General features: G+C 31.5%; 2 protein-coding genes across 3 annotated transcripts; one reads left to right on the top strand and one right to left on the bottom strand.

Moving 5' to 3' along the window:
* LOC139526647 (general transcription factor 3C polypeptide 6-like) lies at nucleotides 1-4,871 on the bottom strand. 2 transcript variants are annotated; one of them, XM_071321811.1, is made up of 5 exons: nucleotides 4,705-4,869; nucleotides 3,333-3,410; nucleotides 2,072-2,180; nucleotides 973-1,131; nucleotides 1-479 (listed from the first exon to the last, which is right to left on the bottom strand). In XM_071321811.1, exons 1-5 carry the CDS (start codon nucleotides 4,744-4,746, stop codon nucleotides 394-396), a joined length of 474 nt encoding a protein of 157 aa, XP_071177912.1. In that variant the 5' UTR covers nucleotides 4,747-4,869; the 3' UTR covers nucleotides 1-393. The 2 variants fall into 2 exon arrangements, with proteins under 2 accessions (XP_071177912.1, XP_071177918.1); XM_071321817.1 differs by having other exon boundaries at nucleotides 254-479; nucleotides 973-1,128; nucleotides 4,705-4,871.
* Nucleotides 4,872-9,856: 4,985 nt separating this feature from the next.
* Nucleotides 9,857-21,275, top strand: LOC139526661 (high mobility group protein B3-like). The gene is made up of 5 exons (XM_071321826.1): nucleotides 9,857-9,986; nucleotides 16,481-16,605; nucleotides 16,963-17,212; nucleotides 18,256-18,362; nucleotides 20,350-21,275. The coding sequence occupies exons 1-5, from the start codon at nucleotides 9,983-9,985 to the stop codon at nucleotides 20,482-20,484; spliced, it is 621 nt and encodes a 206-aa protein (XP_071177927.1). The 5' UTR covers nucleotides 9,857-9,982; the 3' UTR covers nucleotides 20,485-21,275.

Here is a 21,275-nt window from a genome sequence, read left to right on the forward strand (position 1 = left end):
TGAAATTGACGTTATTTATAACATAACAACATATTGATGTACATGTAATACATTACTTATATTTATGAATACTTTCAGTTAGATCTTCCATTTATTTCAAGAACATACAAATGTCATCAACTATGTATTAGAACATACAAATGTCATCAACTATGTATTAGAACATACAAATGTCATCAACTATGTATTAGAACATACAAATGTCATCAACTATGTATTAGAACATACAAATGTCATCAACTATTTATTTCAATATTTCTCAAATGATATGTCATCAACTATGTATTTCAATATTTCTCAAATGATATGTCCTTATCAATATTTTCACTTCTCACATAGCAAATCATAAATACAGATCGGCACTTTTGACAGCCTTTAAGAGTTTAATGGAGGTCATCCGTCTGGCCTTGTACTTGTCCTTGAACTCTCATCTTCTGCTGTCGTATCTACATTTTCAATTGTATCTGAGGTTAATGGTTCTGAAAATAATAACAGAAAAAAAGGATAAACATGTCATACCCTTCAACCTATTAAAATGAAAATGTATGACCTGCATTGAAGAAAAAAATCTCAGGTCATAAAACAGACAAACTTTTTTACAGTTGACTTTTAAAATATGCTCACATGGTGAAAAAATTTGTGCAGTTATTTTCTACATTTGCAGCTGGCAATGTTAACTTTGATGCATTTAAGCTTTTTTTTTACAATCAAAAGCTGTCATATCTAAATTTTAACAATCAAAATCAGTCTTAATTTTACAAATCCGAATGATTGTGTCAAGTTTCCAAAAACTCTAGAAAAAAATGCCCCTCTCTGTCTCAACAGAGTTCAGGCTCCTGGCTTGTCACAAACATTTAAAGTATGGTTTGTTTAAAATTAAAAATGTGTGTGGGTTTGAAAAAGGTGTAAGAATGCACAAAACTGATAATTAAAGACCTCACATATATCTTTAATAAAGTTATTTTTGTATACCTCCATCAGTTTCATCCTCTGGTGTAAGAAATGCTCGCTTCATGATAAGTTTTTTGTTAACAGCATGAGAGAATTCTAAATCAACTGCTGTATTAATACTATCTTCTCCTAACAAATGATGTAATATATTCTGTCTTGTTTCCTTTAGTTGGCTGGCTTCTGTAAAAAAATAAAAAAATGATATCATCCCATATTTTGATATCTAAGAAATTTTTCATTAATTACATAAATGGTTTCTTAAGGGAGTTCGCTTCTCAGTTTCAAAGTAATTAACTTTTCAAAACACTAGTTTATATTGATGGGGGATTAATAAAGGAATCCAAAGAGCAAAAAAAATATATAGGTCACCGTGCTTGTTTTCGAGATATTAGCCATTGAAATTTTGGCTGGAAAATATTCTCTCTTGACTTCATAGCTTTATCATTGACAAGTTGAAGTTCTCAAAAACTGTTAAAAAGTAATTAAAATTTTATAAGACTTTTACAGATGGCTTATCATTATACATGTAAAAGATTTACAAAAAGAAAGAATTGGGGTCACCGAGCAAATTTTTTCAAGGCATTCAAATGGATAAAACCAGAGGATTCAAAAAATCTGACAAAAAATCCAAAACATGACAAGCCAGCTTCCTTAAGTCTTTGATAATTTGATTTGTTTTCATTTAAACCTAAAGATTTTCCTCAGTTTAAGATTCTTACCTTATTCAAACCATTCAAGAGGAAGGGTAGGAGGGGTCCTGATCCCGAATTTCCGGGCTTAAAAATACGAAATCCCGAAATCCCGGGCTTAAAAACATGAAATCCCGAGGTCCCGAAATTCGAAAAAAGAATTCCCAGATCCCGAAAGGGTCAATCCCGTAATCCCGAGCTTAAAAATACCTGATCCCATAGTCCGGATAAAGGTCCTATTCCCCCTCACACAAGTGTGTTAGTGAAATAATCTAGAATATAACACATTCAAAGTTATAACTGATTTTTGTTCTCTTTTATTTTTTAAAATCTAGTTGAATAACGGTCGCTTAAAAGTAATTGTCCATAACAATTGAGTTTAATTGCCTTTATGTAGGTGTTAAATTTTTAGAAGTCAAAGTTCTGTGTACCTGATTTGTCTCTTTCTTCGAATACTAGGCCTGTTCCTAATGTGTCCTCATATTCCCCAGTAAATGTATATTGTTCTAATTGAAGTAGTGGCTTATCTGTATCTATGCCCTAAAATTTAAAGTGTTAGAACGTTTACTACAACTCTCTCCCCTTCTGTTTGAGGCAGATTTACCATGGCTGCTATTGAAAATATTTAATGTCCATGTCCAAAGATAAAAGTTTTGACTCAGACAAACAAAGAGAGGCAAAATATATCAAAAGGACATTCAAACTCATTAGTCAAAAATAAACTGACAACACCATGGCTAAAAAAGATAAATACTAACAACAGTATACAAAAACAAGAATGTGTCCATAGTACGCATCCGCCACACTCGCACTATCAATTTCTATGTCCACTGGACTATAAAATTGGGGTCAAAACTTTTTTTTATTTGGTTTAAAATTTGAAATATCATATCATTGGGAACATGTGTTTTAAATTTCAAGTTCATTGGACTTTAACATCATCAAAAACTACCTAGACCAAAAACTTTAATCTAAAGGAGGACAGATGGATGAACTAACAAGCAGACGGAGTGAACAGAAGGACAGACGAACAGATACACTGACCAAAAAACTATCATACATTGTAGTAGGTGCATATAAACTACTGACTGAGATAGTTTACATTCAAACAAAATCAAATAGATTTTTTTTATTAGAGGATTGAACACTTACAAACATATTTAACATATTTAACCAAGCCACTTTCTATATATATGTCCCTGTCCCAAGCCAGGAGCCTGTATGTCATTGGTTGAATTAAGTTGGTTGATGCCTGTCATATTTGTATTTAATTTGTTGTGTTAGTCATTGTTCTTTTTTTTTCATTTGTTGTGTTAGTCATTGTTCTTTTTTTTCATTTGAATTGGTACACATTTTATTTTTTATTTCAGGGCCTTCTATAGCAGACTATTTGGTATGGGTTTTATTCATTGTTGAAGGCTATTCAATGACATATAACAGCTGAAATCCCTGTCATCTGTATTATGTTTTACAGTTTGGGGTTTTACTTTCTTGACAAAGGCCAAAATGCTATCTATTATAGCCTCGTTTTTTGGTTTCCAAGTTTAAAAAGGTGACTTAACAGTTCAACTTTACATTTCAATCTGAATAAACATTGAACTGTTTACAGAGTTACATAACTTCTTTATTTGCAAGCCAACTTATGCATTTCTGATTTCCGAACTAATTTAATTATAAGCATAAGAATCTCACCAGTACTTGACAATTCCCTTTCACTTTACTTAGGAGATCAGAGTCCAGTATTCCAGATAGTTCCACAATAAATGTCATCTGCAAAATATATTCAAAGTTAAAAAAAACAATTACACTTTTTTGTCCAATGTAGAAAGGGACAACAGACTAATCATTAAAATATAAGAAAATAATTTATTAATACTAGAAAATCATTTTTTATTATTAGAAATTTATTTAAGGAATGACTGTAATATTTTTTCTGTCTATTTGAAATAACATAAAAAATTTGGTGCACACTGAATAACGCGTGTAGCAGGTTATTTAACAGTGTGCACAACATTTTTTATGTTATTTCGAATAGACAGAAAAAATATTAGTCATTTCTTATAATTTGATTCTAAATTCCATTTTAAACCGTAGAAATCTATGAAAAAACGTAGAAATCTATGAAAAAACGTTGATGACGTCACCTTCATCCGACTAAATTATGTCTATGGGCTGATAACAAAATAATGTCAGCCAATCAGAAGACGTGTTACATCCAAAATTAAATTATTTTCTAATATTAGAAATTTTAAATTATTTTCTTATATTTGTATTTCATTTTTCAATATTAAAAAATGATTTTTTAATAATAAAAAAATGAATTTCTAATTTTAATAAATGATTTTTTAATATATATATTAGAAAACTAACTGATTAAAAATTCAACTGTCAGTTATAAAATTAAAATCAATTTTTAATATTAATTAATGAAATCTTGATATTAAGAAATGAATTTCTAATATTAAGAAATGAATTTCTAATATTAAGAAATGAATTTCTAATATCAGAGACATATATACGGCTTTGCTAATATTAAGAAATGAATTTCTAATATTAAGAAATGAATTTCTAATATCAGAGACATATATATGGCTCTGCTAATATTAAGAAATGAATTTCTAATATTAAGAAATGAATTTCTAATATTAAGAAATGAATTTCTAATATTAAGAAATGAATTTCTAATATAAAGAAATGAATGTATTATATTAAATGATTATCTGATATCAAGAATTCATGTTTCAAGTTGATTGGACTTCAACATCATCAAAAACTACCTCGACCAAAAACTTTAACATGAAGCGGACAGACGGACGAACAGACCAGAAAACACAATGCCCATAAATGGGTCATAAAAATGAATTTTTAATATTAAAAAAGGAATTTTTGATATTAAAAAAGGATTGTTCAAATATATAATTACGAAGGGACGAATGTCGAATTCCAGGGGCGATAGTGAATATGTCATCATATAAACGAACAGGAAGGACGAAATGAACCAGGGTCGAAAGGACCTAGATGTGTGTCACACATACAAATGTAAACACTTGCATAACTAACCTACCTCATCTTCGTCATTACTGTCGGGAACGTTTTTATTTGACATTTTCTTGTATGAAGTTACAACTAAAACCTGTGAAGAATAATCAGCATATATGTTTTATTATACTGGTTTTCTGTCTTCAACCGTTAAGCTCCAACTTCAGGTACCCGTATGTGAAAGATATAGAGGATCAGTCGAAACAAGATAATGTTAAATTGTTTAAAAGAAGTACTGATACTCCGTGCCAGTCAAGGTCGTTAAAAACTTCCATTTTTTGTATATAACCACTCAGGTATGTTTTCAGATCACAGTACCCAAATTGCACCGAGTACCTAATTGGAATCTGCTCAGCAAAAAACCGATGGAAGTCTTAGATGATTTTTTAGAAACTGAACATTAACATGATTAATTCTCTTTATCATTCGTCACTTATGAAATTGTTGTGACGTTGATATTTGTTTTTCCTTCATTTTTTGTACATAAATTAGGCAGAGTTAGTTTTCTCGTTTGTTTTACCGTTTTTGTCATTTCGGGGCCTTTTATAGCTGACTATATCTTTCATCTGTATGATTGTGACTAAGTTATGTAAAATTAATCATATCGGCAATCTATTCTGAACTTAGACAATATTTACCGATATACAATTAAAAACCGAACAACGCTTGTACGATTCTAGAATTTAAAAAATGACGTACGTAGATTAAGTATTTACAACAGAACTACTGCATAGATATACATCTAAAAGAATTCCAATGTGCGATATGAACTGGTATAATTCGAAAATTTCACAGGTGACGGAAGTTTATAAGTTATTAAAAACAGAGACTGAGTCTGCGTAGAATTACAATTAATAGCATTGAATATTTTGAAGTGGTAAAATACTAAAGCTTCAAATTAGACGGAGGTTGAATAGAAAACCCCAAAGAGGCTGCGTATTTATGGTACATGCCAAATAAAACGCACTGTTCGATTTGAAATTAACCAATGCTCAATGCTCAATGCTCTTCAACTTTGAACTTGTTTGGCTCTATTAATATTTTGATATGAGCGTCACTGATGAGTCTTATGTAGACGAAACGCGCGTCTGGCGTACTAAATTATAATCCCGGTACCTTTGATAACTATTTACTGAAAATTATACCAGTTCAAATCGAACTGGTTGCGAATGGATGACCATTTATACTCGGATAAAATATTTTCAAGCCATTTTAATGTTTAAATGTATGAATGGACTATCACCAGATTATCTTACAAGTAAATTTACTGCGTGCAGTGATCTATTTAGTTATTCTCTTAGGTCAAGGTACCTTAGACATCTTCATATACCAAGGCCAAAGTCTGAATACTTCAAAAAGACTTTTCAATATTCTGGTCTAATCATTTGGAATAATTTGCCAAATGATTTAAAGGATTTAAGACATATAGAAAGCTTTAAGATGAAATGTGCTAATCTCTTTATCAAAAAACAAAATGAGTAGACAAACTTTTTTAGGACATTCTTGCCATGCTAGTTCTACAGTCTGTTTTTCATGCTTGTGTATATATATATATATTTGTAATTGTGTACATATCTATTGATTATTGTTCTATATGAATTATTCATTTAAATGTGTGAAGGCCTTGTGTGAGATTAACAATTGTATGTTAAATGAGTTACCTTCGTTAAATAAAGAATTTATTATTATTATTATTATTATTATTATTATTATTTATATCGTGATTCCAAAATAAAAAAGCACTGTTTGATTCGATCAGCTATATATTAGTTTTAAATTTCAAATTTGGTCGAAAGTTAAATCATTACACATAATCGGCGTATTCACATTTCCTAAATGAGTAGCACTGCAGGTACGGTTTAAACTGGTATATTTTCAGAATTGCCGGTCAGTGCTTTTAACTAGTATAGTTCATAAAATTATCAAAGTACTTATCATTAAAAATATGTAGGAAAATAGTGATTTTTGGATGGTAAACAGTTCTTTAAAAAATGAGAATGGAAATGGGGAAATATGCCAAAGAAACAACAACCCGACCAAAGAGCACTAACAACAGCCGAAGTCCACATCATGCCGGTTTTTCAACGCAGCGAGAAATTCCCGCACCCGGAGGTGTCCCTCAGCTGGCTCTTGAATAAAATTGTATCAAGACTATAGTTAACGGTAAAAATGGACGTCACACTAAACTCCAAAACATATAAATGAACTAAAATTAAAAAACATAATAGACTATAACAAAGGTCAGAGGCTCCTGACTTGGGACGCAGGCGCATAAACAATGCGGCGGAGTTAAACATTTTATGTGACATCTCAACCCTCCCCCTTGAGATGTCACATAAAATGTTTAACTCCGCCGCATTGTTTTGTCCATATATATATATATATGTTGTTATTCTGGCTTTGCAAGTGTTATGGTACACCTAAGCGATTTTTAATATGATGTATATGATAAGCAGTATACCGTATTTGTGATCATAAAAAATACAGACTTGTTTCCTCTTTTTATATCCTAACTGACAAAGTCCATCTTTACACCTCAAACATGTCAACATTTTATAATTCTAAACCTCAGTTTTGTATTGGAAATTAGTTTGAACACTCATCCAGGAGAAATACTGTGTAAACAAATCTTATTGATGATACAGCAAACAATATTAAACTGTTAGATGTTATATACTGTATATCCTGTGAAATGGTGCAAATGAAGTTTTTTTTTATATTTGGCGCAAATGAAATTATAAAAAAGAAGATGTGGTATGATTGCCAATGAGACAACTATCCACAAAAGACCAAACTGACATTAACAACTATAGGTCACCGTACGGCCTTCAACAATGAGCAAAGCCCATACCGCATAGTCAGCTATAATAGGCCCAGATAAGACAATGTAAAACAATTTAAACGAGAAAACTAACGGCCTTATTTATGTAAAAAAATGAAGATTGGATTTTTTTTAAATGGCGCAAATGCAATGCGCCCCTTTTAATTTTCTCCCTTACACTGCTTTTAAATTATGTATAAAGAAATGTTGTATTGTCATGAGGTGATTAGCTTTTTATGACTTTTATTAAATTGGTTATAGTTGCAAACTCCAATGAAAATTTGAATTGAGATTATCATTTTGGGGGGGGGGGGGTCAATTCGTCACATCATAGTGTATTGCACAAAAGCAAATAATTGAATATATATTCAAATTATATAACCAATACTAAGTTCTTTGACGACAGTTTATTATTCTGTGTCAGAAACCTATAATGTGTCAAATATTTAATTACAATGATCTAAATTCAGACCTGTATCAAGCGCGAATATTGAATCCTTTTTTTGCCCCAACGGTTCAGGGTTAGACATCTGCGGTCGTATCCAGCTGAGCTCGGCAAGGTAATTTATAATGAGTTGTAATTGGCTTTGAAGTAGCTTTCAGTAATTGTGCGTACTCTGAGACCTTTACTTTGTGCTATTTGTGTTTATTGTTAGTGTTTTTATGTGATTTGTATCTATCTGATGACGGTTATGTCCTTTTCAACTGGTTTTTATACTTTATTTTTATGTGGTACTGCTACACCACTCAGTGTGCCAGGTTATGGTGAGAGTATGGCGCCACTACGACATGTATCACTCCGCCATATTTAAGAAATAATTCTTTCATGCCATGCTCTATGCTCATTTTAACATGGGTAGGCATTATATTTGTCAATATCTTAATACCGAGCGTTAGCAAAGTATTAAATGTTTACAAATATAATGCCTACCCATGTTAAAATAAGCATAGAGCATGGCATGATAGAATTATTTCGATTCTAATAGGAATATTTTGAACTTTTGTACTTCGAACCGGACCTATAATACATGCTCGAAGTGTCGCCATTTTTATTTGATGAACCATAAACGTTATAGAAATCAACAGTTAAACAACAAAAAAAAAAAGAACAGAAACAGTCAAACTTACTTATAGAAATGTTTTCATTTAATTTCCTAGCGAGCAACACCAACAAAAGAGTCAATTTCGATCTCTGTTGTTGTTTTAAATGCATCTGACGTTGCAATTTCTATTGAGACGTCAATCACGTGCAGCCCATGTTTTATTGAAATTAGAACATGGCTTTGTATCCAAAGCTAAAGAAGAACGTCATATTATAATTTGTATTTGTCTATCCCTATAGTCACTGAGTAAGCTGTAATATATATTGACTACATATATATACTGTTCCCAGCTGTAATTCACTGGTTGTTGTTTATTGGTTATTGGTGTATATCATTTTTGTTTATTGTTTTGTAAATAAATCAGGCCGTTAGTTTTCTCATTTGATTTTTTTACATTTGTCATTTCAAGACATTTTAAAGCTTACTATGAGGTAAGGGTTTTGCTCATTGTTGAAGGCCGTCTAGTGACCCTTTGTTAACGTCTATATCATTTGGTCTCTGGTAGAGAGTGAAGTCATCGGCAATGTCTGCTTGCGGATGTTAATTAGTAAACTAATTGAAGTTGAAATCATATCACAGATCTATAAGTCAAACTGGTGTCAAACATTTTTTGACGATATTTTCTATTAAGTGTACTCCTATGGCATTTTCAAACAGTTCAGAATATAGATAAATATTATCCCGGTGTGTGTCAGGGTCAATCCCCGTTAAATTAATCGTAAATATCAGATTTTCAAATATTCCAATAGCGATAAGAGGATGGGCAATAGGGGGTCCGTTAACATGTTAACAACACCTCGATTTGGGCAAAAAAAGTTAACAACAATTGCAAAAATTCTGATAACAGTTAACAAAGTGGGTTGAAACTGAACAGTTCACAGCTTAAATTGATCTCAGAAAACAGTTAACAACACCTTGAAAAGGGCCATAACAGGTTAACACAAAAAGGTATTGCCCCCCTTCCGATAAGATCCCATCAAATAACTTATTATGATTGTCTGACCTCTGTTTATAAAGGGAAACTACTTTTAGAGCCTATTAAACAGTTATAGTTTTTAAAAGTTAAACGGAGAAAGTCTAAACAGTTTTCGCCTTTTCTGTTTTAGCTTTAATGTACTTTCTTTTTAATTACTTTACCTATTTTGTGCAAAATATAATATGTCAAATGCAATTTCTGTGAAACACCAATTAATCAAGTTTGTACAGAGAGGGTCTAGGCCTAGATTGGTACTACTTATTTTAGCTATCTCTTGGCGGGAAAAATGCTTCATTTCCATTGGTTAATTGATTAACACATTTGTTTACGGCGTCTTTTGACAAATTCACATTTCACCGAATACCATTTTGAAAGAACTAGACACAGAAAAACATTTAGAACAATGGGTGAGTGAACTAAGATTTAAGTTAACGTAGGCTTTTTGAAGATGTATCAATTTAATATTATGAAATGAAATTCGTATGTCACAACCAGTAAATAGATACCACGCTATGTTTTCTTTGTTCTTGGAGTTGGACTTCGAAAATTCTTGCTGGCAAATATTTTCAAATAAAGACTATTGGTGTGTGCCACAAAGTTTTCGCAGTTCAAGCCGGGGAGTGGTCATATTTAACGCATTACCAGGCCAGCTTTCAAAATGTTTCATGCAAATTATGTGACAATTTTTTATTTATCCTGCCGAGACATCTTGTCAAGATTTAAAAAAAGTATAATGTCGGACATCTCGACAGAGGCTTATTTAATATTTTGCTGCGGCACCCTTCTACGAGGTCTTTAAATACATCGAAGAGGAGTTAAATTCTTTTCATGAAATCATCACAGACCCAAAGCCAAAGGGTCAACAAATTATTTTCTTACATAAAAATTCTTCCTTTTTTTTCGTTCTTGTTCGTGCAAATTATTAACAAAAGGAATTTTAAATGATTATTAAATAAGATGCAATTCCTATCAAAATGTGGATGTCACATTTTTTTCTCATGTTATTGTACTCTTTTTGTACTTTGTAGTCAAAATAATAATAATTAGCCTTACCAGACGCAATTACGACTGGACACAATTACGAACGATTTTTAATGTTTGCCCCCTTATATTATATTTATGCATGATAATTAATAAATGTTTCTATTAATTAAAAACCCACTACATTACTTGTGTTTTCACAAAAAAAAAAGTTCATGCACACTTGGTTAATGTTGCAGACGACGAAAAATTAAGTTTGGTACATGTCAAAATAATGACTCCCTCTCTTGGAAATTACATGAATAAAGCACACAAGTTAGTGTAAATTGCCTTCTTTTGTTATTATATAGATAGAAAAATATCTCCTGAATCTGTTCATATCTGTGATACCCTTTATCTTGCCCAAATAAAACAAAAAATGAACCTTTCTCAGACTCGGGTGACCCTGAGCATTGTCAGAAGAAAATAGTATTTTTATTGAAAAGTCCCGAGAACTCCGAAAGTAAAGGCTAAATATAAATTTAAATCATAGGTTCACTAACTAAAAAGAGAATTCAGTGCTTCTTAGACGAAAGAACTTGCAAAAAAACAAAAAATCTGAATTATTTCCTTTTCAGAGAATTTTTTTTGTCACTAATTTCGTCTTCAACTACTGCTGAAGAATTTGAAGTAAAATACCATACTACACTTCTTATTTTCTTAGGAAATGTGTTTAAGATAAGATTAATGTATGTTTTATAAATTTAGATCGTTGTCATTGATTTTTTCTGCCAGATATATAAATATAGTGCCGTTCGTAATTGCGTCCATATCGGGCTTGCTAGACCCATAAAACCAGGTCATGAAAATCTTACCAAAGTATCCCAATGTAAATAGAAAATTATGTGTGTTATGATTCAAAATGAAAAGCATTCATACATCTTTAATTCTATAGTACAAACAATTCAAGAAAAGTATTCTACAAAGAAAAAAAATAATTAAAGTTCAAAAATCGTTCGTAATTGTGTCCAGCGAGGCTATGTCATGATTGTTGTCTTGAAAGGCCATTTTATTTTTTTGCTTTGACACCTTAGTTCTGTGGCATCTTACATGTATGTTACACAAAGCTATGATTAGTGGTTGGACTTTTGTGATTGAATTTCTCTACTTCAAATTTTGCCATAATATTTCTGTCATGTCAAACCATATTTTTTTTGTATGTATTCAAATTTTTAACGTTTTTGTGTGCAAATAAAGAGTGAAATTCATCACATTTCCCAACTATTTTTATTTAAATCACAATGAAGTGATAAATAAGTTAGAAAATTATTCCAGTTTGCCTCAAAATCAATATTTCCCCTAGTCCAAAGGTATCAATTAAGTGTGACCAGATTGAGGGGATCTGGATCGCCTGTAACCCTACACTTGGCACTTTTCAAGTTTTAATTTAATTTTAAATCATAATTAACAATTGTCTTATCTATAAAAAAGTATTTAAATATTGAAGACAGCTGGTATGGAATTTCATTTTTTCATATAATATTAGTTTGGAGCTTGTGGTGATTAATAGCCATGTGTGAATTAAAAAGGGCAGAATCAATTTGCAGTTTTGAAAAGGTATTAATTGCGCCACTCTTATTTTGATGGTATTAATTGCGCCACATTCATCTTTAAAAATTTGTTACCTTTAAATTGTTTTAAAAGTAATAGAATATTTTTTCACAAGTCAAAATGTCTGATATACCATTGATAGTGTTTCCTGCAGCTTTTAAAAAGGGCAGGGTAATTGTTAGCTCACAGGGCACATTAAGCGCGATGGACAACAATTTTAGGGCACTTACTTAACATAAACAGGCAATTTCTATAAAATGGATTCATTTAAAACATACTAGTTTAATACTATAAAAAGGACATATACATCTGTAATCAATCATTAAAACAAATTGTTAAACAAGAAAAAGTGTTTAAAACATACATATATGAAATATTTAAAACAATAAACACAATTAAAAACAAAATCAGTTCTTTAAAACTGTTTAAAAACAAGAAAGAACTATGTCATATACATGTATATAAAAATATTGCTTTGGTCATATCAATTGTCATTGACAAATCCTCCTTTTTTTTCCTAAAAACAGGTTGACACATTCCCTGATATCCAGGGTCATTTTTAGTAACCAAAATTTATTAAATTACAAAAAAAAATAACTTTACAAATTAACCCCTTCCCCTCTACACCCTTTTCCAAATTAAATTAATATAGATACACCAAGTTTTACTACTTTCATGGCACTACCATATCAGCTGTTTGTTTTAAATGTCTATAAATAGCCAGACATAGTTGTCTGTTACTTAGGTGTTTTCCCAAGTATTTTTCCCGCCTAAAATGATCATGTGACATGTTTGTAAACAAAAGAAAACATTTGATCAAGGAATTCATTTATTTTCTGGATTATTCTGCTTTTTATAATTTAGTTTGGATTTTTTTTCATTTCATTTAACCCTTTCGCCGATGAGTCGCGGTTTACCGGGATTCACGCTTCAGACAGCTGACGATGAGTCCCGTTTTACCGGGATCGGAATACCTCTTTTATGTTTCCCGCTTAAAACAGTGCAAACATGAGTTATCTTTCTTTGATGAATACCCGGATGAAAGTGTAAACACTGCGCTTCCGTTTGTTGAAAACCGTGTCAAAATCAGAGGAAATTTACGGAATTTACGAGAATTTGAAATGAGGGAACATTTTTTTTGAAAGAATATGGAAGAATTGAAGCCAAATCAGTATACTTTTTTGACATAAAATGTCGTTTTAAGTACAAAACACTTGGAATGGACATCGTTCAGTGTGAGGAATTTGTACAGCCTCTTAAAATTTTTCAAAATTTTGCCGTTTTGGGTTAAAAAATTACGATTTGGGGTCAAAGAGCAGAATTTTGAGAATTTCACCTAGAAAATGCCGAAAATTTTAAAATTTGAATATTTTAAGAAGAAAAAATTATTAAAACATGAATAAAACTGTGAACATGGTGTTAGTGAATGAAATAAATATACAAATAACTACAAACAAGATTTTATTGACATTTATTATGAAGATCTCCCACTTGAGTAATAGAAGCCAGGGAAGCCATCGTCTCAGAGTAGCTTCTGTCTGGGCAGCAATCGGTGAAAGGGTTAAGGTACAGTCAAGCATTTGTATTTAAAAAATAGTTTGCAAAGAATTTTTACTTTTCAATTTGACAAATGTCTGAGGGTTTGGATGGGGTTAAATGATTAAAGAATAATGCCCTTAAAAAATGAAGATTAGAGAATAATGGGCCAAAAAATAGAAGATTAGAGAAAAAAAGGGTTAATTTTTGGAAGATTAGAGAAAAAAGGGGTTAATTTTTTAAAGATTAGAGAAAAAAAGGGTGAAAATTAAATGTTTACAGAATAAGTTAACAGACCCCCTCATCCAGACCCTCATGTCTCATGATCGCCGTTCATTGGCTTGTTCAACCATGCAAACAATGTAAATAATGTAAATTAGAAATCTATCAGCTGTCAAAAAAATTTATCTAAGCATCACATCGATGTTTTATCATTAATCTTCTAGGCAAAACGATGTTTCTGGGACTTGGGGGATACAATCAGGACATGTGATTAGTATCTGTATTCACTATTCAATTGATTACGAAATCGATTACAAAATGGCGACCTAGTGAACTTTTGTTTACGTTTGAAGGGAAATAACTCGAGCGGTATTCATAAAATATGTCTTTCAGTACCGGGTTTTTATTACGACGATAAAGGCATGGCGCCGATGATGATGATCATGGCGTCAGGAATTTCGACAAAATTAGGGCAGGGCGCCAATTTTTTTCCCCAAAAAGATCAGGGCGTTGAGAAATCGCGGCAGGGCGCCATTACACGCCAAAACCACCTGTAGGAAACACTACATTGAAGAAAATAGTCTGATAGAGGGATACTGGTCATCATTGTTGAAGAACACAAATTCCGTCAATTGTTTTGAATGGAGAATTAGATCATATTCATGAAACAAATGTCCAGAAATTAGAACGACAAATTTTTGAAAACTGTGCAAAAGAAAAGCAACCGATATGTTAGAGCGACCTTCAAAAAAAATAAATTCAGAGCTCTTCAAAATTGAAGAACAAAATTTATGGTTTAACTGTATATATACAAGTAAACGTTTTAATTCAGCATACTTTTGTTATTAAAATGACTAACTCCGCCAATCGGTAAACTGCCGATCCCAAGACCAGATACAGGAGGAAGGAAGTCAATCATTTAGTTGTTATATATAAATAAAAATAAATAAAATTTGCGCAACTGATACCTTTAATTGTGAAAATTAGGTGGCTCAAAGAAGTAATCGAGCAGTTTAGTTGTGGCCCTAAAAGATATATCGCCCATTTAAAACATGGGTGATCATCAGCCAATAGCTCCCTGAGGCATTAATATATACTGAGCCAAAAAAGTTTAGCAACACTTTTATTTTTTTTTTTTTTTTGTTGTTTCTGGAAAAAAAATATTCAAACATCATTGATATAATCCTTAGTTTTACCTGTAATTTAAAACCGATGTACTTTTTTCCTGGTGATTGATTTCGCGCCATTTCAGCTTTGCACGTGTAATTGACGTTTTACCTTCTGTACCTGTACTTTTAAAACTTTATTTTTCACTGACGTTCAGAAACATGCCATTGATGGGAAAAACACATACACCTTTGAAAAAATTGCATTGTGGATCGATTTAATGTGCATACGGCAACAGTTTATAGACTAACAAACAGATATCGACAAATTGCAACTGCACAGGATAGGTCGATATTCCGTAGACCAAAAAAACTATCGCCAAAAGAGGAGCGCTACCTTCGCTTTTCATCAACACGTGACAAGTTTTTTCCGGCCACAAAAGTAGTGCATTGACTAAGGGCAGCTGCTGGTGTGCCTGCCAATCCTTCATTTGTGCACTAAGGGCATGGCTGAGCAATTGATTTTGAATAACAGTATATTCATTTCCGCATTTTGACCCTCCCACGCTCCATACAAAGAAAATCCTAATGAATGTGAGTGATAAACACCCATGTTTCTTCTGACATGTAATAATTCCAGTTTTTTATTATTAAAATTATATGTTGTTATGATTTTGTAATAAAATAAAATTTCATATTTTTGTTGCTAAACTTTTTTGGCTCAGTATAGTTATTAGGAGGGGGATTATAACACTTTACTGGAGTGGCAGTTTAATAACATAAAATCGATAACAAAAAAAAAATAACTTCAAAATGGCAATTTTGAAACTCGATCTCAACGAAATGACCGAAATTTTTTCTGTTAATAAATAAAATTTGACCTAAATCCCAATTACACGTTTTGGACATATAACTTTCAGTTTAGGACAAGACTGGCAAATATGACTGTTTCTTGACTCTTTCTTCTGCGTTATGACGTCGCAGTAAGCGTCAAAAGAAAATATTAAAATAGCGTTCAAGATATCATAATTATTTGGACTACATTTGACTGATGTTATTACATTCATATTGAATGGATGCAGATTTTTATAGTGGAAATGTCTTGTAAAATACAATTAAACTTCAATGAAAAGATATCCCTCCTATGCTTGCTATTTCTACCTCTATCATAATAAAATTTAAAAAAAAAAAGACTACAAAAAATGTAGCCTTTTATTTCCAGAAATAGGATTTATATAATTCAGATTCTGAACTAAAGTCTGTCAAATTTTACATATTTAGAAATCTGTATGCAAGAAAATTACAATACACACTTCTTGTCTTTGATCTGTGGTTCAAAAATATTTTTTCAATGTGCTGATGAAGGAAATGTACAAAATAAATAAACCTTTTCACTTGCTATTTGACTATTTGGAAAGGAGTATAAAGTTATTCTTGACTTGACATTTTACATGTATTGATTACAGGTCGAACAAAAGCAGGCAAAAGACCAAAGGATGAAAACAAACCTAAGAGATCAGTGTCTGCATACTTTTATTACCTTGCTCAATGTAGGGAAGATGCTAAAGCAAGTGGAAAAGCAATGACCAAGGTACTTATATATATACATACAGTTAAGATCGTCTTTCCTGCATTTTTTTTTAAAAAATCACCTGCCACTTTCAGGTTTATTCAGAAAAATCATTGATGGTGAATGTACTCATAATTTGGTTTCACTTTCTGAAAGGGGTAATTAAGGTTTTGTCTGACCAAACCAATTTTGGAGTCTGAGAAGAAAAAAATCAATTAAGCTTTTTCTATTGATGGTTTTTGTTTTTTAAATGTACTGTGCTGTTTTATGATGATATTCATTGTTTGTTCTTCTTGTGTTTGGGCGTTAAGTCTGTTAAATATTCATGGGTATACATATGTGTGGCCAAATTTTAAAAATGAACTTAATACATTACAGGTCGGTGAATTTACAAAAGAGGCATCAGTTAAATGGGGTGCTATGAATGATGTACAGAAAAAGAAGTTCAACGACTTAGCAGCTAAAGATAAAGCCAGATATAATGAAGAGATGCAAGCATTCACAGGCAAACCAATGAAAGATGAAAACAAACCAAAAAGACCACAGTCTGCATATTTCTTGTTTTTGGCTGACTACAGAATTAAAATGAAAGGTTCCGATATAAGCAATAAAGATCTGATATGTAGTGGTAAGTAAGATGAATTGTTAAATTGCTTCCCTTGGTAATCTGGGTTCTGCTCAACATTTAGTCCAGTTTTAATCTCCCATCAATGTTTGGTTACAAGAGGTTTTCTAATTTTTTCCCAATTTGGCAGACAAAATTTTCAAGAATTCCTCAATATACTGCAATTGTGATACACAAAAAATGGGGAAAATAGATTGGTTTTTTTTTTTCAATGATTTGAAATAACCAGAGTTCGCGAAAATGGTCGGTCCTATCGGTCAAAATGAGGCTCGGACCAGTATTTTGAAAGCTAGTGCCTGTCCTGATGACCGATGTAAAAACGGCCGTTGTAGTTCCTTTTTTTATCGGTAATTAGTTGTACCGCAACTAATTCCAATATGTGTTTACATCGGTCTTCAGATGTACCTGCTGCTAATTTCCTGTACTGGTTTCCTGTTATAAACAAACTGAAACCTATGGACACCAAAGTGCCGATCTACACGTGGCCTGCTAAATTTGTTCTTGGCAAACAATCTGCGATTGAAATCTTAGATGGAGATAGCAAATACTGAGAAAATGATTCAGTTGATGAAAAAGATAGAGAAATGACTTTAATTAAGAACAATCAGAAGATCAGAACTCGTACTTCATTATTAATTTGTCCGTGGCTGTGAAAAATAAAACTAATAATAATAAAAGATATTTTTGGATAAAATATGTTATTATTTTTATTTTAGGATCAAATTGACAGATTTTTTAGGAGTGGCTAAAATTATGTAGGACTGACTAATAATCTTGCCTTGTCGGTCCCATGACCGACTGGTCAAACGAAGTTTTCGCGAACTCTGAATAACAAATTAAACACAGCTTCATGCCATTTCATTAAGTGTTTAATAAGAAACATGGCCTGACTTTATTGTATTGATATTGTACATTAGTATCATACATGTATCTGTTTTTCAATTTAAAGATTTGAATGCATTTTTGTCATATCATAAAAAATTAGGAGCAGAAATCCCTTTACTTTTGATTTGTTTCACATATTGATTTTTTGTTTCAAATTGCAGCTGGAAAAGTTTGGGGTGACATGTCAAGTAAAGAAAAGAAACCTTATCAAGATAAAAATGCAGAAGAAGTAAAGAAATTTGAAAAATTGATGAAAGATTACAAGGAGGTAAGAACATCATGTCGGCTTGCTTTAACAATATTATATTACATAAATGAAAGTAAGGAGTACTTGTCTGTCTAACCAGGGTTCATCTGACCTTGACACTTTTTATGTGCCATTCATAAATGTATGTTTATGAAACTTGAAGAAACAAGACCTTAACATCAAAACCACAAAAAAATTTGAATTTTGGTTAGTCCCTTCAACCATTCTAGAGTTGTGCCCCTGTACAAATGGAAATATTACTGAATTTTTTTGTTTCTGCCCTTTGACTTTAGTTTGCTTAAACAAAATGTTGTGAAACTTGTACACAATATTTGTTACAACAAAAACAGATCAAGTTTTAATTATGGTACATGTAGAGTCGATTTTACTGTCTTTGAGTAATTAATGTCTCAACATATGGAAAAATTGCTGAATTTTTTGTTACCATTCTCTGACTTATTTTGCCTTAACAATATGTTATGAAACTTGTGCACAATGCTAATTTCACTTTTTATACGCCTGTCAAAATTTTTACGGGATGTATTATGGTATACAAATGTCCGGTGTCTGTCTGTCCGGCGTAAACATATCACACTGTAACTTGAGAACGACTTATCCAAATTTCATGAAACTTAACATAGTTGTTTCTTATGATGTTCAAATGATCTGTATACTTTTTGGTGAAAATAAGATTAAAACTTTTTGAGTTACGGCACTTTGTAACTAATACAGGGGTTTGTTTTTTTCACATGTCGCACCAAATTTCAAAAACGATTCTTGATTATGGCTTAAAACTTTAAACACTTCTTAGTTATATTAATCTTAATATCTGTATACTTTTTGGTGATGATTCAAAATTTCATTTTTGAGTTATTGAGTATTTTGTAAAAAAGGGGGAGGGTTTTTTTTACATGTTGTGCCGTATCTCAAAAACAATTTATGATTATTGCTTAAAACTTTACACACTTCGTTGTTATATTAATCTTAAGATCTGTATACTTTTTGTTGATGATTCAAGACTTTATTTTGGAGTTGTTGAGTATTTTGTTAAACAAGGGAGGTTTTTTTTTTACATGTCATGCCGTATCTCAAAAAGAATTTATTATTATTGCTTTAAACTTTACACACTTCTTTGTTATATTAATCTAAAGATCTGTATACTTTTTGGTTTTGATTCAAAATTTTATTTTAGTGATATTCAGTTTTTTGTATAAAAAAAAACAGGGTTGGGGGTTTCACATATCCCGCCATGTCTCAAAAACTTTATATGGTTATTGCTTAAAACTTTCTCAGAAACTATTTGATTATTGCATAAAACTTCCACACAAGACGTCGGGCGTATCATGCGCTCATGGCGCAGCTGTTTATTACCTTTCTTGAGTCATGCATGCCTCTTTTCAACAGTAAAAATAGCTGAAATTCGTTTCAGTTCTCTTAGCCTCTACTTTATTTGACTTGAGGGAGTTCGCTTCTCCTTTTCAAAGTAATTAACATTTCAAAACACTAGTTTATAGTTCAGGAATCCAAAGAGCAAAAAATATATATATATATAGGTCACCATGCTTGTTTTTGGCGGGGAAATATTCTCTCTTGACTTTTCATAACTTTATCATTGACAGGTTGAAGTTCTCAAAAACTGTTAAAAAGTAATTAAAATTTTATAAGACTTATACAGATGGCTTATTATTATTCATGTAAAAGATTTACAAAAAGAAAATGGGGGTCACTGGGCAATTTTTTTCAAGGCATTCAAATGGATAAAACCAGAAGATTCTGAAAATCTGAAAAAAAAAAATCCAAAACATGACAAAATGTCACATTTCTCAGTTCTTGGGTTATGTCCCTTTGAACCATTATATGCAAGCAGAAGCATCACATCTGTGGCCTTATCCCCCATTTATTTTATTATGTTTACATTTTTCCCTTGAAAAGAAACAACTCAGTAGTTGTGTAGATTTCAAGCCAAAAAAAATTTAAGGAGTTAATCATGTGAGCATTAAATTTTCAGAATGGAGGAGCAGCATCAGCAGCAAAAAAAGCCAAAGTAGTAGTAGAAGAGCCTAATGGTGCATCAGAGGAAGAAGATGAAGAAGAGGAGGATGAGGAAGAAGACGATGAGGAGGAGGAGGAGGATGACGAATGAAGAGATATATTTTATTATGGTGGCCAGTCCTAAACACCTGATGTTCAAAATGCCAGTCCAATAACATCTTTTATTAATTGAAAACAGTTATTTAAAAGCCAACATTGTTTATTTGTTGTAATTAAGTTATATTGTAACAGAAAGAGTTGTAATATCATATTTGTGGATATAAGGTTTTCTCTTTCAAAATTAGTATGTATGCTGACTAGAATGAAAAGAGCAGTTAAAGAAAACCAGTCCAAGTCTCTCATAAAATGGAAGGATAAAAATCAAGTAGATTATAAATTTCTTCTTTTGACAAATATTCTACAACCTTATGTAGTAATCTTTTCTTGCTATTTTCAGTTATAATATTACGAAATACATGACAATTTTTTCCATAGTTTTATGTAATACATATCATCTCAGGGGACACTTGCTTCTATGTTGATTTGGTGTCCACTTAATGTTTTCATTCATTTTACTCATCACAATCAGGAAAAGAAATTTATTAGGTTTCAACACTAACATTAGTTTACTTAATATAGTTCCTGGTTGAATTATTCATTGACATTTTCATGTAATAATGTATATAATCACTCATTCATGAAATTACATCTGATGGCATAGTAGTTTTATGATTTATGTTAGCATAAAATCAAAAGAATGGACACCCCAATCTGGTGCTCTATGGTTGTATTTATATATGTCTTTATTTTAACTAGATTTTTACAACATAACTCCATTTTATCATGTAGTTTTTACCATCATTGCTTGTACATGTCATATAGAATTAAAGAAAATAATGGTAA

The sequence above is a fragment of the Mytilus edulis genome, chromosome 1, assembly GCF_963676685.1.
Source record: "Mytilus edulis chromosome 1, xbMytEdul2.2, whole genome shotgun sequence".
Taxonomy (NCBI): Eukaryota; Metazoa; Mollusca; class Bivalvia; order Mytilida; family Mytilidae; genus Mytilus; species Mytilus edulis.